The sequence below is a fragment of the Patella vulgata genome, chromosome 9 (assembly GCF_932274485.2).
Source record: "Patella vulgata chromosome 9, xgPatVulg1.2, whole genome shotgun sequence".
In the NCBI taxonomy this organism is placed as follows: domain Eukaryota; kingdom Metazoa; phylum Mollusca; class Gastropoda; family Patellidae; genus Patella; species Patella vulgata.
This window is the reverse complement of record NC_065887.2, coordinates 22816718-22835451: the sequence shown is the minus strand read 5'-3', so window position 1 is coordinate 22835451 and position 18734 is coordinate 22816718. Positions and strand designations below refer to the sequence as shown.

At 33.7% G+C, this 18734-nt stretch overlaps 1 protein-coding gene across 1 annotated transcript in view; it reads right to left on the bottom strand.

Annotated features, from left to right (window-relative positions):
- The window catches only part of LOC126831476 (Krueppel-like factor 6), a 58279-nt gene extending 44568 nt beyond the window's left edge, over nt 1-13711 (bottom strand). The window contains exon 1 of the mRNA XM_050561995.2: nt 13431-13711. Within this exon, the coding sequence (XP_050417952.1) occupies nt 13431-13532 (102 nt within the window). The 5' untranslated portion in view covers nt 13533-13711. The remainder of the gene's footprint in view (nt 1-13430) is intronic.
- Between the last annotated feature and the right edge of the window lie 5023 nt (nt 13712-18734).

Here is an 18734-nt window from a genome sequence, read left to right as displayed (position 1 = left end):
TCAAGAATTTATGGGGCTTCCTCTTTCACTTATCACCTTCTAAATACAGGTCTTTAGGTCATTACATATCATAGTATACATACTGGACACTGTCTAATCTTACCATACAATCATTTAAACACATCAATCAAATCTTATCTACCACAGCAATGTTCGCTGCTTCCATAAGAGAGGAGGTTGGGTGGGGATCTGTGTGGTCCGTGTGTGTGTGTGTGCTGTAGATCATAAGACCTGTTTTCTACAAGCCCGGGCTTGTACGTCACAAGAAGTAGGATTGGTTCAGTTTCCTTCCACTTCTACAAGACTCCAACTAAAATATGTCATGGTCTTCTAGTTAGTGTTGCATATTTAGTCAAAACAAAAAATTATGTGCTCATTTATTAAATGAGTGGTGTTATTATCACTTTCCCCCAACTATTAACACTCACATTAACACCCCTTTAGTATACATGTATATATACAATAACTTATTAATTCACAACCAACCCTCTTTTTTATGTACACGCATTAATTAATACGTAATACATATCCATTAAAGATTACACACATGCAACCAGGGATATATCTACCATACACGCACACATTTGGGAAAGCTATTCAGTAATGCAAATAAAACAAATGTCGATTATTTTTACAATTACTTTTTTTTCTTCAGATAAAAATCTAATCTTCAGAGTCAAACCTATAAAAACGCCAACGCAAATGTCTAACCATGAATTTTATACTAGAAGTGTTAGAAACCCTTTACAGAACCATAAAGACGATAATCCCCCTTGATAAACCCATAAACTCCATGATCTAGTGTTGAGTTTTGATTACCAGAATATAACCATGACACAAAACACAACACCATATAACCCAGAATAGCCATCAAACCAGATAATGTTTCCCTTTCCTAGTTTGGCCATTTGAAATATAACCATTTGTGTTAATCAACTATTAAATACTTGCTAATAAATGTATGTTGGCTTTATAGAATCTATATAAATGAGGTAGTGTAATCTCTCTGTAGTTTTAAAATAAATAGTAGATAAAGATTAGTTCCCCTCATTAGCTACACGATACATTAAGATACATTAAAATATGAATAATAGAAAAACTTAAATTACTGTGTTTAAAAGCCTAATGGCTCTTTTATACTTATTGTATTGTGACAGAAAATGTGAAACATTCAATCCTAATACTATTTGTATGTAAACTTTCACAAATGAATCACTGGAATTGAACCAGACCTTTTGAATTTCCACTGGCTCATCTTAACCGAAAGCCTGAACTTAATAAACATGATGCCTGTTTGGTTATTAATTCTTCTCTAATGTTGCTTTTGTTAAATTTAAAGATTAAGTTTCCGTACTTCCAGTAATATAATGTCAACTATCACTACCGAATACATTTTCTCAGGCAAATGTGAATAAGTCTTATTCCAATATTTCTTAATAATTACGGACCCATTATACAATAAATTTAAGATTTACTGGTTATATTCATACACAATGAATTGAATTACATGTATGATATTTGGCTTTAACCCAAAACAACAAAGTAAAAGTGACAAAGACTGAACAAAGCTTTTGGTCTGTGTTGTTGGAAAAGTTGTGAAAACACTTAGTATTCGGTAGGTAGCCAATATAAATTCCCTGAAGAACTCCACTTTAAAGGAATATATTGTAATTTTGTGGGAAGATCTACGTCAATAAAGCAAAGCTCATCCTCTCATCGGCTTTTTCTGTATTTTCTGTCCAAATTTAACATGAGTGCAAGCCGGGTTAAGCTGCTATTGTAATGTTGGTGGTTTTTAAAAGCTGGACAATGGCCTAAATCAACAGTGGACAAGTGTAGTGGTCATTGTAGAGGGATCATGGGAGATTATTTTGATAAAACTACCTGCTTATGACTGGTCAATTATTTGTGTTGATCTCTACTGGTCAAGTAATCACTGTACGGAATGTTGGAAGCTGAAAAATGTGACTCATCACAACTACAGGAAATCATAAATATTCAATGGACGAAGCATACATTTGAGTTTTCCTTCAGTTGGATTAAACTGGGGATTCATCCATTGAATATTTATGTCACAGTATAGTAATTTGATTTCAAATCATGTAATTTATATTGACTAAATATCTATTTTTACTTCACGTCATCACTTGTTTGGTTGTAAACTGAATGATTATATTGATTTCAGATTGTCCTACAAATAAAATTGGGTAACCTGATTATTGAATTTTTCCATGTCAATTTTACAATCATTTCAGTGTTTTTGGTAGTTCACTGGTTTTACTATTCTAATATTGTGTTCTGGGTAGTTGATTGGTTCTATCATTCTAATATTGTGTTGTGGGTAGTTGATTGAGTTCTACCATTCTAATATTGTGTTTTGGTAGTTGATTGGTTCTACCATTCTAATATTGTGTTTTGGGGTAGTTAATTGGTTCTACATGTACCTCCTAATACTGTGTTTTGGGTACCGGTAGTTGATTAGTTGCACCATTCTAATATTGTGTTCTGGGTAGTTGATTGGTTCTACCATTCTAAAATTCTGTTCTGGATAGTTGATTGGTTCTACCATTCTAATATTGTATTTTGGGGTAGTTGATTGGTTCTACCTTCTAATACTGTGTTTTGGGGTAGTTCATTAGAGTAAGAGGAAATGCTTAACATAGCACATTTTGTAATAATGACAACAGTATTGTGTTAACGAGATGTTAAACTCCATACAAATTTATTAATTATATTTTATCATTTTATTTGCATATATGGTAATCATGTACTCTACATTTACTATTTTCAAATATTTCTAGTTATTATATGTATATGATATATAATCCAGTATGCAGTATTATGATGTCCAGAGGTGGGAGAATTCATTTATATTCTGAAGTCTATCATATATTAACAATGTCCTCATTTCCTATATCCATGACATTCTGAATCTAGTCATACAAAACCGACTGGCGAAGTCTCAGACAATTCTCTAAGGAATCATAGCAACAGACATTGATAATTTCTAATGTCATGAGAATTTGGCATCAACAAAGGATGTCAACCAACATTAAATAATAATTGAACATTTTGCTTATCATATGCAGGAAGACAAAATTACAGATCTGTATAAAATTGAATTGCCAAGCTACTGTGTAAGAGTTCAGTATATTGCCAATTTGATTTAGTATTTTTAGCAGGTGTGTACAGTTTCATATATATTTTAAGATAAAAAATCACGGAAGACCTTGAAGGAAATGAAAAGAGATGTGAAAGTAACATATTATTATACATGCCTCTCTGTAAATAGATGTATTTTCTAGTTTATGTGGTCATTTTGAGCTTAATGTCTTAACATAGGATTTAGTTTTTCACATTTGTTAATCTTACACCTCTCATTGAAGGCTGCTATCTCATTGTTAATATCTCATCAAGTTATAAGCCTGGAGATACATTTCATGGTAAGCGGAGACTACACCAACCTGGCTAATGAAGACCTGAGACTAAATGGACAAAAGTTTAATATATCAATACATCTACATGGAGCTGGGTGGTAATATTGTGTTATTGTTTTTCATATTCAACATTAACAAAATACTTATCATTTCTTTATATAAGATTTCTATTTCAGATCTTGTGCAATAAACATACCTATCTCGAAACATTATCTTCCTACTTTTGATTTTGTATAAGATATTCATTTTGTCATACATGTATTCCTATAATTACTCAACATAATGAACTACTGGACTATTATTACTATAATAATTATCATACAAATATTATATTTAATTGCTAATGACAACAAACAACATTCAATTATAAGAAACATGGTTTATATACTGTGTACCGATAATAACTGCCCAGACTCAATTAAAAGAAAAATTAGGGGGACAGTACAACAGATACAAGCGAGAAAGAGATAGAAATGGGGTTTAACATCCACTTGACACAAACTAGGTCATTTCGGGACTAACATATGGTTTAATTTTATTTCAATAATTCGCTTGCGCATAGGGGTCTTTAGCAGTGGGAGGAAACCGGAGGACCCGGAGAAAAACCCATGAGGTTGGACAGGCGACCCTGCTCCTTGTCACGTACAACCGCTGATTCGAAACCATGCCAGTCGAAAGAGAGAAAGAACATTGAATAGCGTATAGTATAGGCCATATACAGTACCAGCAAGAGGAAAGGGCTCAACATTTTTTAATGTTGCAGATCTCCTGTAGCATTATGGCAAACCCTAATAAGAATTTACTGTATTAGTAAGTGCAGGAGGACCGCACTACACATAAAACAAAGATAGGTTGCCAGGCAACGAAACATACGCCCACAGCAACTAAATCGTCCGGGCAGTCAACAAGGGTTGTCGCATATTTTTACTTTTTTCGGTAATGAAACATTTATAATACACTAAAATCTGATTAAGAGCAACAACTCACGAAGTAATTATCAGAAAACTATTTGAATTTGTTTGGTTTTTATAAAGTTCTGCCCCATGCTAACGTTTTGTATGCAAATCTTTTAATATCATGGATTTAACTGTTTAAGTCATAAAAATTCATTGAAAATCAATATACTTGTTCGTCTCAAGATCTTAAACTCTGTGTATCAATCTGAAGTCAATCGGATTATAACTTTAGCCTTTAGAGCATCACAAGATTTTGCAAAGTGATCAAGGGCCATAACTTTGGCAGTAATTATCGGAAATCGTTGAAAATCAATAGACTTCTTCGTCTCATGACCTCAAACACTGTGTATAAATTTAAGGTCAATTGGATATTAACTTTGGCCTCTAGAGCGTCCACAAGATTTTTCAAAGTGATCAAGGGCCATAACTCTGGCAGTAATTATCGGAAATTGCTGAAAATCAATAGGCTTCTTCGTCTCAAGACCTTAAACACCGTGTATAAATTTAAAGTCAATCAGATATTAACTTTAGCCTCTAGAGCTTGTGGACGCCGGACCGCCGGACGGGGGCGACGACAATATACGACCACATTTCAATGTGGGCGTATAAAAATCTACAAGATATAACATTATGGCAAATCTTATGTGGTTTATAATTTCAATTAAAATAGTTGATGCTCTAACATGTGTATAGTAGTACATGTAATCCAATAATCCATGTCTCTGCATTCATATGAAGTGTCAATATTCTATGCACTCAAGCCTTTATTTATATAAAATATTAATTTTGAAAACTGTAAGATTCAAACAACCTTATATAAATAAATAGTTTATTTAATCCACCCTTTATTTACTTTAGTTATGTAGAAACTTAAGTGACAAGAAATATGTAAGTATTATTATATAAAATGAGTCAGATTCATATGCAAAAGTTCTTTAGACATAGATAAAAACATATTTCTTATCATCATAAATGATATGAGTCCTCAGCTTATTTCACAATCAGAAACTTTTTTAAGTGACAGTAAGGAGGAGATGTTCATGGGGTGTTAGACACTAACACTACCTTGACCTTTTATCATTTTTACTCTCAATCACAACAGCCCTCCACTGGGAGACCCCAAATGACAATTTAAGAAGCAAGTCATCTGTGAACACCAACTTGATGAACATAAAAGTGATACAATACATTTGCTGCATCTCCAACATAAACAAGATAATGTAGCAACTCTTATCAGCCCCTGGGAATTATCCTACCAATAAACATCAGACACATCTGTAACACACTTAGTCACATATCTCACGTTGCCATCCAAAAATATTCCAAAGATTTATGCTAATCAAATAGTCTTAGATAAAATTATGATCTTTTCCGAAAATAATTGATTTAGCATACACACAACAATCACAACCATCTGGAGCTCTGAAGATTTTCTGCAAGCTAAATTCACAACCTGTGAGATTAAGCTGATTTTAACCCAACAATAAACAATATAATACAAAAAAATCCATGAGGTTAACTTTAAACTCCTTCATGAAATAAATTACACCAGTGAAGTCATCCATGACTGATTGAAGATAATACCACTCTATAGTACTCAATTTCCTTTGGAATTTTTTTATAACTTAATATCTTAGATTTTCAATCAATGAAAGTACATCAACCACCTGAGGAATTTCTTTTTTGAGGTGAATGGCCACACATTCAATATTGGTTGTACTGAAAACATATGCAATATATTGATTGTAATGGTCTAAAGGTTGTACAACTACAAACCTTAATCTAGGTGGACTAAAATGCCTGAGGTTATTATGTAAATTGCTTTAATTGAATTTTAAAATCTTTTTACAGCAAGCTTATATATTGAGGGTACAATGTCCATGATCAGTTTCCATTTATTCAGAGCCATTATTCCGAATGGCCAGTAGGCAGATTCTATTATTAAATGCAATTCATGACAACATTTGATGCTGATAATGGTACAACTTTCCATGTCCAAATAAACTTTGAGGGACCTACAATGTACATATATCTAATAATCATGTATCAGAAAAGGCTTCCAACAAAGACCTCATCTAAAACAACATCTGAGTTTTTCTCTAGATTTCCTCCTACTAAAGACCCCTGTTTGCAAGACAAGTATTGAAATAAATACAGTATGCTACTGTATAGTCCTGAAATAATATGGTTATTAATTTCAAGTCCTCGTTAAACTCTATTTCTCCCCCTCTCTTCTTAGGAAAAGAAACCTAACAGACCTTTAAACATTTTTTTTCTTCAAATAGATGAAATGCATGAGTTTGTAGTTCTTGTGTCAATATGTCATAACATACAAACATCTCTATGCCTACATGTATATTGATATGTGAAAAGCCAACATCAATATTTTACTGACTCAAATCACACAAAGTTTTATAGTAAGTACACTACATTGATCAGTATGTTTTAAGTTGATCATCAATAAATGTGTGCTGCATCTAATGTTTCAAATGCACATGTGTAGCTCAGTCACTGTACACGTATACATACATATATCATGCATCAATGTTTAAAGGGCTTAGGTAGTTGCACATTCAGAGAACTATTATACTTATGTTTTAATGGTTGGAATTCCGATAACAATATCTTTGATAATGTTATTCTTTTTGGTATTCTTGGAAAAGACTAAACATTTTGCAATAATGCAGCTGCCCTGGCAAAAATATCTAAAAGATTATATAACGTTACCATGAAAAACACAATACAACCTGTATTGTTGAACTAATTTTATCTTCTTGAATGTTCCTATCAAATTCATTAGATCATTTCCATACATTGCTTTCAAAAGCGCTATGAGCATGCTTATAGGTGGATTTGGTGTTCAAGAAAAATTAATTTATGTATATTTAGCATAGCCAAGAAAATATTATTTATGTATATTTAGCATCGCCAAGTAACTGACTACCTTATGTTTACCTTATAATATAGATATGCTTTATTATACCTAAATGTATCTTAATAGAGATATAGAAAGAGGACACCTTATGTGTGTCATATAACAAACATAATTTACTTAATAAACTGACTATGAAGGGGTCATCACCTTATGACGAAAAGGTGTATCTATGCAAAATTCAATAAAACAGCACCTCAATAAACGAGGCGTTGTCTGGTACAATAGATGTAAACGTCAGCCGTTGTCGCATCACTCAGCAAGTGTTGAATCACTCATAATGCCTGCATTTTAAAATTAATATGTATAGAAATTTTCATAATGTTGAAAAGAGGTTGAGCAAATATATTTTTAAGCAGTAGATATACATGTATACATATATATTATATAATTTAGGATGACTTATGTCAAAGAAACACACCTTAAATTGATATTCATATAAATTTTATAAATGATGGGAGTAAACTTACTTAAGAATACCAAACCCAAAACAATCCTTAATAAATTTGTCTGGAAAAATATGAGATTTTCAATTTTAAGCCCAAACATTCCAGACTAGATAAATATAGACTTTCAGAGCATACATAATAAAAAGTAACCTTACCAAAAAGCATCAGGCCAAACATCAAATTTAATCAATGTGAAAATAAGTTATGGCCATTTAAAGTTGGCATTACTTTCTGTTGATTTAATACTCAAGACAGACTGAAGAATAGATTATGTCTAACTATGACATAGAGTCTTAGATGTGTCCAAGCTAAAATTTTCTATTTGTCTAGCTTTCATGAACAAGTCAGCTTTAAATAAAATCTAAAATATGCCTTAATTTGAAAATTGCATAATGTTTGCAAATTGTAAATAAAATATTACTTCATATTGGTAAATTGTGAAATACATGTAGTTACCTAAAGTGTATTGTTACTCTCTTACCATGTATGGTGTTTAAATAATATTGACCATAGAGATTTGATATATTGACAAGAGAGATGTTAAATCAGATTAAATCAAAATACAAACAAACTTAATCCAATATATAAATAGGTATTTTTATTATAAATACTAACATCTACAAATACAGGTAGTACATTTGTATTTCATTTCACTCAGTATGTAATCCCAAAACAATTTTGTAATGTTATCTATTTATTTAATTATTTGTTTCGATTCCTAGGTCCTATTGGACAAGGTGACCATGTGCCACTGTACCAGCCCTATCAGTGATGGTAATGTTTTCAGACCAATATCAGAATTTGTTTGGACAATATCTCATCTGGAAAAATTTATAATTGAGATATCCATCCAAGGTAAGAAAAATGAGGGTCATTGAAAACATAAAGAACAGTGGTATATGTGTATATTAATCTTTAAAGTGATCTGGTGTAGTAATACAGTTGTGATGTAATGTCAACTGTAAGATAACACAATTGTAATCTATTTACCTCAGGCAATATAGACTCTAGAAGTACCCCATCAATACTCACAAACTGTTGTATTTCTATCTTTTGTCAACAAATACAGTCTGACATCAGTTATATACAGAATGTTTTTATTCCCCAAACTAAGCTTATAATAAATGTTTTAACTACATTATGTAATTTCTCACTTAGTGGTTTTACCCCTGCAAATGAAATCAAAAGGTCTGTAATTAAGTCAAGCGGCGTGGTTTCGATTCCCCGCTTGTATGTGACAAGGAGTAGGGTCACCTGTCCAAATACATCGGTTTTCTCCTGGTCCTCCGGTTTCCTCCTGCAGCTAAAAAACCCTATGTGCAAAGCATATTATTGAAATAAAATTGAACCATTTTATAGTACCAAAATGACCTAGTTTGTGTTGAAGTCTGTTAAACTCTCACTCTCTCTCTCTCTCTCTGACACACACACACACATTCATGTACATCAATCAGCTCAAAAAAGATCATTTCTATTTTGATCTACAACACAAAGAATGTATGTAATTTTACAATGCCTGACATGATTAACTCAATGACTTTATTGATATTTTTGTGCTTAAGTCAACCTGTTGATAAGCTGGTTCTATTGATTCTAACTGTTTGTCGTCTTGCATAATACGCGAAGCACAAGGTTGTACCTAAGTTCACCCGTTAACATCATGGAAATCAATGCAATTTCTGTTAACGCCATTTGTTTCTACACATCCTAGTTATAATAGATATACATGCAGCTAATGCAGATTAAAGTGACACTTCACCATTTTGTGGTTAAATTCAAGTCATTTTTGTTTAGAACTGATAATTTATTTTATTTGATATATGCCATTATATTTAATTGAGGACATTTTTTAAATTGTTTCAATGAGGGAATTGAGTGAGTACAAGTATCATAGTCAAAACAACTAGCTCAACGACTTCATTTTATTTTTAAACATTAGAGAGAAATAATCACTGATCAGGGCTATACTGATGTTGCTGATAATTATGGATTTGGTGACTGGAGGATGTGTGGGTGGTGAGGGAAAGGTGTTGACACTAGAGATAACAATATGTCTAATCTAATTATATACTATATACTACAGCTACCGCCTGGTATGTACATGTATGTACATGTACTCTACATTGTTTTATTAATGTTTCTGATCTACACATATTGTTAGTTTATAGATTCTCCTGTGTGTACTATAAAATTAGATTTGAACTAAAATATCTTGGTTACATAGAGGAATTTGACACCCAGAGGCTCCAATGGCAAATACCTCATGTGTCAATGTACTGTAGAGTCAATATGAATTGTAATTTTCAGTACGGAAGTCTTAAAGTGATAAATATTTGAAAACAGAGATATGCAATAAGATGTCTACCCATTCAATCCTATAAATTTTACTTGCCAGAAGAGCTGATTCATAAAATCATTGTACGTTTCCCTGTTATAACTGTCCATCATTCAGTCATGTAAACTGTCTGGTTTGTAGCCGGCAAACTGCCAATACAATGTTAGACAAGAAACTAGGATCTCAGTAATATTATCTATATCATACTGTCTGCTGCTATTAAAAAGCACCTCATGGTAGGTACTGTACTTGACAGATAACAGGAGGTTTAGTTCTAACATACCAAACTATTATAAGGAACCTTACATTTTGGTACAAACGTAACCACAATTTTTATTCCATAGCTGTGAAAAAAACACCATGTGGCACATACATGTACATGTATCCTGTCTTTTTCATAAAGAAATCTAAAGTAAAATAAAATAAAATTGTAAAATTGTAAGATATTCAATAAAACACTGACTGACAGGGTGGATTAAATGGGTGGCTGACAGGGCCAAACAGAAAACAACTTTCAAACCTTGTACATGTAGTAACAGTACGTGATTATTACCTTTCATTCTACTCAAGAACTTATAACAAGCCACTGAAACTGATATTAGACTGACCTCTTCTACATGTACATGTAATTAAACTGAACTCTGATGACAATGTCTAAATCTTTGTACCAAGAATATTTTGGAATATTCACTGTACCCCTATGTATTGCCCCTATGTACACTATGGAAAAACAAAACAAAATAATGCCTACTACAAATGACCTCCATGTTGTTGGGTTTTTTCCCTCAACTTGAAAAACTATTCCTTTCATTAAAGCTCCCACAATTAACCATGTTTTCAACACTCAATCACATAACCGCTTCATTGAGATGACAGAGTTATCTCAATATGATCACATTTGTGACTGTGTACTTGTAAGCTGTAGGCAGTATTGGCTCATAAATAACTAATGGCTGGCTATATAGAGTGTAAATAATATTATTAAAAAGGACAGACTAAAACTGTATTTAAAACCCTTGGGGAGAATTTTACTGCATTTTTTATACATCAATGTGTGACATTAAATATAATATAAACATGAGGAACCTGTTGTACATTTTCAAGTGGATACATGTAGGTCCATCCAAATTTCTCAACTGCATGTACAGAAAACAAGATATTTCTATTTATTGCAGATTACGGTAGCAAGGCATTAAAATGAAATATTTTTAGCATTTTATTAATTTATAAATCAATTAATTCAATGTTTTCACAGTAGTGACAGGTCTCATAAAAGAAACAGGGTATGCTTACCCTTTCTGGAACAAGCTTCACTATAATCAAATTTTGTTAAATGTGGAAAGTCGAGCCCATTTGTTTAACTGTATATTGTAAAATTCTTTCTATTGTCACTATCTTTTATTAATGTAAATAGGACTTAAAATACTCCACGTTTCTAGGTATAAAGCCTATAACCTTATTACCGGTATGTTATCCTAGTTTTACTGCACTATCAGTCAATTCATATATTTTAGGGTCATGAAAAATATGTGAATAACTGGATATTCAAAATAAATGTTCAATATCATATCAAATTATTAGAGGTCATAAACATCTATACATGAAATACACAATTCAAGTGTTTAATATCCTATATATAATAAACACTAGGAGTATATACATAACATATACTGACAATATATAGATCTAGTCTGGCCTATATCTACATGTATGTCCATGTACATTACATACAGTACATGTATAATAGCTGTACTTTTCTACATATTTAAAATTATGTATGCTCTTATTTTTAGTCCCATCATTTGTAACTTTTAAAATTTCAAGTTCATGTAAGAGCAGCAAGATCATTATACCAATATTTCTTATCTTCATAATTCAAACTCAAAGACAATATCATGGTTATCAACACCAAATTAGGAATTGTATATTATAGAAATGAACAAAATATTCTGGGAAGTCAAGATAATGATACATTTACATGTATACTGGTGTATATATCATATTCATATAACAACACCATCCTTATATTATATTATATAATACTATAACATATAATGAAAGGATGTTTGACTAATTATCCGTAATTATACACCATAATAATACATTCCAAACACAAGCCTGTACTGTTGGCCATTGTAATAATAATTATAGATGAAGGACATTGCTTGTTGGGGATATATATTTTATGACTGATGTGAAATATTTGTGCAAGCAGTGTATGTTGTCTGGTTTTGTGTCATCTTTTTTTGATGGTGAGTGGAATGGATTAATGTTGCACAGGACTGTCAGCAAATGTTGAATAAATGTTCAAAAAGAACTGTGCAAAGTTGGTTTGTACATGTACCTGTTGGAAGGATGTGTGGTTTCACATTTAGTAATTGTGCAATATCTTTACTACATTATTGCTAATATCTCTGCATTCCACAGCTATATTAATCATGGTGCAATACTGGATGTACATAAAAATTTGTATTGCCTGAGGATTCTATAAATCATGAGCGCCAAATGTGCAGTACTTGTAATAGACCACAACTTTAAATTCATATTAATTGCAATATTTAGAACAACTAAATATTATTATGAAATCCTGAATCACATACACAGCCAAAACAATTTTTTTACCAGCAGTTTTGTGATGCCAATAGCTACCATGTTAAATGTACATATATTGGTTAATTTTACCCTTAATGAAATATCATTTAGCAGGGAACTCTAGACTTTTATCTCCTAAATGGATGATCAGGCATGAATGGTATCGATCATTTACCATGACAGTGGCCATTTTCACTGTGAGATTAAATTGAAGATTTTAGAATTCCTGGAGTTAGGAATTCCGCTAATTTAACAGCACGTGAAGCCCTTGCAAGTACATACACACACACACACACACAGTGTGAAGGCTTTGACAGATAGACCCTAGCTATAAACTTGCTTCGTTTTCTTTGGTCTACAAGCGGAGCAAGAAGTCGACTTCATGCATACATGTATAAAAGAAGTATATATTAGAATATCAAGAGTGATGCTAACATCTAGTCAAACGGGGATATATATGTCATTAAACATGCTATGTTGTTCTTATTAGTTAGATTTGTACGCCAAATGTTGTGTGACTCATGTCTGTCACTCAGGAAATTTAGCCGATTGATAGGCTTAGTTGTAATAATCGACAATTTAGAGAATTTGTTTTCCGTGTTTGACATTTCGATACGGGTTAGCGTATTTATCGACTTTGTCTAGGTCTAAACCATTATCAGTTCTCTGTACTTTATTGTTGTATTATGCACGTTATATTTTTAATTTTGACATAAAAAGCGTACAAACCTGCTGCCATCGGTCCTCCAACGATGGTTGAGCTGAAAAATAGCCCGTATCATGGACTACTTGCAGTTCCCGAAATATGTTTCCACTCGGTAAAATATCCATTTTTAAGACTGTCACTTTCTAAAAACCGGGTTTTGAAACCGGTACCTTTTTGTCAACTAAACTTATACATATAAGTGGTTTCTAGTTCTATATTCGCTCATTCATGAAAATACTCCTACAAACCCACACGCGATATCGACACTCTTTTCGTCTGCCTCGAGCCGCCATGCATGACAGATACTTCGCATCGGTGAGAATGCAATCACCCCATCCAATCAAATTTCTTTTCTCATATATCGTCACCTTTTAGCCAATAGTATCTATCAATACAAACGTCTCCCGAAATAGCTACTATATTTTGATTGGATGTCGGGTGTTATTATTATCCATATATGGAACATTTATTATTGATTGGTTAGAACTATTTTTGGCAGACTATATGGTCAGGTAAAATATCGCTTTCCGTCCATTTGGCTTCTTTGGGCCAAACGATTCACTTTGTAAGGGAAGAACTGGTATATGAAAAATAAATAAATAAAAGTAAAGCCCAGTTAACCAGAAGTTGCGAAATGTATATGGTGTCTTACCAAACTATAATAATTCTTATCTTGAGATAATAAGGGCCTACACCTTTATCTGACTATTTGAAAATTAAGATTCATAAAATATGAACATAGCATTTATTTATAAACTTATTAGTCATATATAATATTAGCTTTGAGTTTAAATCTACAGATCTTAACAATAATCTTAATCATCAAAAAATTTAGGGAGGTCATACTTATTTTATTGAAAATATAAGAAGCATGAGGCTGTGTATGGGTGAGGGTAAGAAGGCGTATACGGGATGGGATGGGGTGGGGGTGGGATGGGCATGATAAATATAAAATTAAAGTAATATAAAAATCTGGGAATGATTTTCATTTGAAACTTTAATGTTGCAGTAGCACATTAATTTATGCTTGCTGTGTAGGTCACAGGGGCGTGGATGTGTCATAACTTTTGGGGGGGGGGGGGCGGACGAACCCTGGAACCTTTCATTACCAAACCAAAATAATAATTACGAACAGTTTACCGGTGGTATTTCGATGAAAACTGTCACTATAGGGGTAATATGATGACGATATGGTAAAATTTACTACCTACAATTAAGGAGGAAGATATCGTGAAGATGAATTACTGTGGCGAGACCCAAGGCAGTGGTTAGGTAGCCTTCAGAACGGGACATTCATTGTGGATATAAACCTGAAAATCCGTCCTGGCGATCAAAATCATGGGGGGGGGGGGGGGAGAGACCTATTCGCCCCCCCCCCCCCCCCTTCCGATTCCAAGGGGGAGGGGCGTCACCCCCCTAAATCCACGCCCATGGTAGGTCAATTCTATGCCTGAGTGGTAGGACGTTGAACCCATTTCATTTCATTTTATACCCGATGGCGCGAGTTCAGTATTTGTTTTCAATTGTATTATACAATTGTGATGATGCTGTGCATGATGAATATTCAATGCCTACACTTTTCCTGTTGACATATTGCCCCGTGGAGAACGGGGATGTAATTTATGAAGTTTAAAATGAAAAGGACTTTCTTCACACTATGTTACAGTGGTTCCTTGGGCATCTCATGGTTTAAATTGACCACATAATGGGAGGTTAACATTATCAATGGGTGATCCAACTTTTACTCACGAAACTGGAAACAATTATTGTCCAACAAAGGCTGCTATAGAAATTATGTAGAATTAATATTATTTTTATGGTTCTAATTTCCATTTCAATCCAAAATATGGCCGACAGGAAATCTGGACCGCCTTATTAAATATATGTAAAATAGCACATCCGCTAAACCCCAAAACACACTCTATGAACAATATCACGAAATGGTCGTCCAACTATATCTTGTTGCCATATTTTGTAATACAGCCACGAAAGTCAGTGAAAATAAATTGAAATGGGCTACGTGTTTTGGAAACTCTTTGATTATGTTGAGACTAATTAAACAATTGCATGGCCAGTGGCACTAATACTTTAGTGTACCCCTTAGTTCAGGTAAACAAAAATATACATATTTTTATGAACAGGGAAGAATACAAGATCTGAAATGTCAATATGGCTTCTGCATGACTAGACTTTTCCAGCACAATATTGGAGATCTTCACAGTAAACAAAATCCAAGTAACAAAGTGACAAATGAATTATGTTTAACGCGGAACCCCCATCCAAAGAACTATAAGATTTTACTTGCGAGGCCAGCCCCCCTTTGCTACAGATAAGGGGAAAACCAGACCGGGAAATTCTAGCTACGAGTACGTAACTAAAAACTTTGAGATATACTGATGTGCTTATTTTTTTTAGCTACGATTGGGTGCCTTTAGTTCCAAATGACAAACCCAGTTTCTTTATTAATGCATGTAACATCTTAAAAATAAGATAATTTTATACCATTATGACTAATTAAACTTACAGAGACCAATATAGTGGCACAACTATCGCCTAACTCAAAATATTCGCGTTTAAATTAAATTGTTTTAATCCGACATACACCGTCATACATCTTCCGTTTAAAAATAGCGTTCCTAGTAACGGCTTATAACGCCTCGATTTTAAATACGATGATTTATACCCGTTTCAGGTAGGACTATATACTTAATTGTAGTTGGATGTGGCCGAACTATTATAAATAACAATAATCAATCGTTGTTTTGATGAAAAATATTGTCAATTTTGCTTACTGAGGCCCGATGTGATTTGCGTTGGGATTTGCTACGTGGAACTATATAGCACCATCTGTTATCTCGAAACACGGAGGGTTGAGAGATGAGGTTTGTTATCTAGGAAATTCCAAAGAGCTTTTTCAGCCAACACCTTGGACCTCCTGGTCAATGAGGGTGTTATACTCACGGAGCCAATCGTGACTCCAACAATCGACCAGTAATGTGCAGGTCAGATACAGACCCGTGATAAATACAGACAATTCCACAACATCTTTTAAAATGATTTGATTATCATGGCGTTTGTATTATTGCGCTCTTTTCACAGGCTCAGGACAACGGACGTGTAAAACTTGTTTTTAATCGTTAGTGGAGTGACCTTTAGAATACGCGGAATGAAAATAATACCCGACTTTAAATTTAAATTAAAGGAGCTAAACACATATATTCTTTAAAATCTAAAATGGAAAAAAATAGGTAAAAAAAACCCCAAATACTTTTAGTCGCTCACCCCAGGTTAGCCCAGTCTACACCGGAAGTATGGTTTGACATTTGACGGCTGAATCTTGAGGCCAGCTCAATTTTCGTCAAGATCACTGAGATGTAAATAAAGTTAGGGCACGTGATTGTTGGAGAGATTGTAGCTTAGGGTTAAAGTAAACACTGGGGCTAGGTCCAGGGCTAGGGTTGGGATTAGCGCTATAGCCCTGTTTACATCTCGTAACCGTTGACCAAACCTGAAGTTGGCATTATCAAAGAGATATCCATATTTCACGGTTAGATCTCTTTATCAAGGCCACCTGCATATTTCCTCAAGGTCACAAGATGTAAACAGGGCTAGCGCTAACCCTTACCCAAGACCTAGCTCTAAGCCTTACCCTAACCGTAACCCACAATCCTCGGTAACAATCACGTGCCCTAGCCCTGTTTACATCTCGTGACCTTAAAATCTACTGTAAATAAGCACTGTATGCCTGTCAATTACTTTATATCTGTCATTTTGGATATTTCAGTAGTGTCGGCTGTGGGGCTGACGAGAAGTTCGTGCCTAGTCTTTCAGAAGGGGCGTAAAACAATGTACGGGACCCCCGCTTCCAAATCCTGCATTTTAGCTAAAGTTCAACAATTTTCGTCTTCTATATTCAATATTTTAACACTGCTAAAGACCCATATACCATATGTTAGTCCGGAAATAACCGAATTTGTGTCCAGTTGGCGTACACGTAAAAGAACCATTGCCAGTTTGAATTCGAAACAAGAGTAGATCGCAGTGCAGCTGCCCGGACAAAAAGTCCCTCATATAGCACTCTGCATGGCGTATTACACCCGTCTACATGAGCGAAGTCGGTGCAGAAAAGTAGGAGCTAAACCCCATTTTATTTCATGGCACTCCCCTCTCTCTCAATATAGATAAGATTTCCACAAATAATTGATATGATACCATTTAAACATACCACATCTGGGGACTGTAGGGGGGGGGGGCAGCGCGCCTTTCAAATCCTTATCAGAGCTTCTATTCCCACATTTATACTCCCAGGGAGTGTGAAATAGAGAGTTGTTTACTATTGAAGTATAGAATATATTTACATTAAAAGGCGGTGTTAGAATTTAATTAAAATGGTGTTATCAGCTTCGATTTCTATCTTGGATTTCTTGTCCACGATTGAAATCAATCGACTCGTGTATATAGTCGTATTAACATTGAAAATACATGTATATAGTAATATAGGCCTACGAGAATATTTCAGATATTAAATTGATTTAAATATGTAACTTCTGATTATATTTATGATCACCCTGGACACTTCCGGATGAAAGTTTCGGAAGGCATTGTCGTTTTGGAGGTCATGTCAGGTTTTATTTCACTGTATGGTTTGCATCGTGTACGTTAAATTAGATTTTATGCAAAGTAGAAGAGGCTAGGCTTATTTTGAACATAATATATCCAAATTTAATTGCATTTAGAGTGCGAATGCCTCTTTAAAGCCGCGATAAAAAAACAAACTCTGGGAGTGATCAGCAGTAAATATTCGCTGGGCCGTTACTACTACTGAAAGGGATGACATAGGAGCGAGTCAGTTACCTCATAATATTAACTTTTTTACTTTTGCAAATTAAATTCTAAAACAATTTTTTAAGAATTATAAGAACAAGTACATGAAAAAAATATTTCCTATTTAGTGTAAATGGGTACATAAAATAGTACGCGAAGGCGTAAAATGAGTAAATAGCAGCAATTCTGCGAACCGGTGTGGGTATATTTTCAATGAAAAAACAATACACGTGTTATCGACGTTATATGCTGTGACGTCATTCGTAGACCTATACTGTACATAGAAATATATATTTATATATTTCTATGATACTGTACGTGAACTTAAAGATCATTCATCTTATATACACATCGTTAAAATAAGGCATTCGCATGACGGCTTTGAAACAGATTGGGAAGTGATAATGACTCTTTAAAGCGGCGATATCAAACACTTTTAGTGGCCGTTGTCGGTAAATTCTGCCCGTAACAGATTGTGTTACTACCTCCGATGTAAACAATGT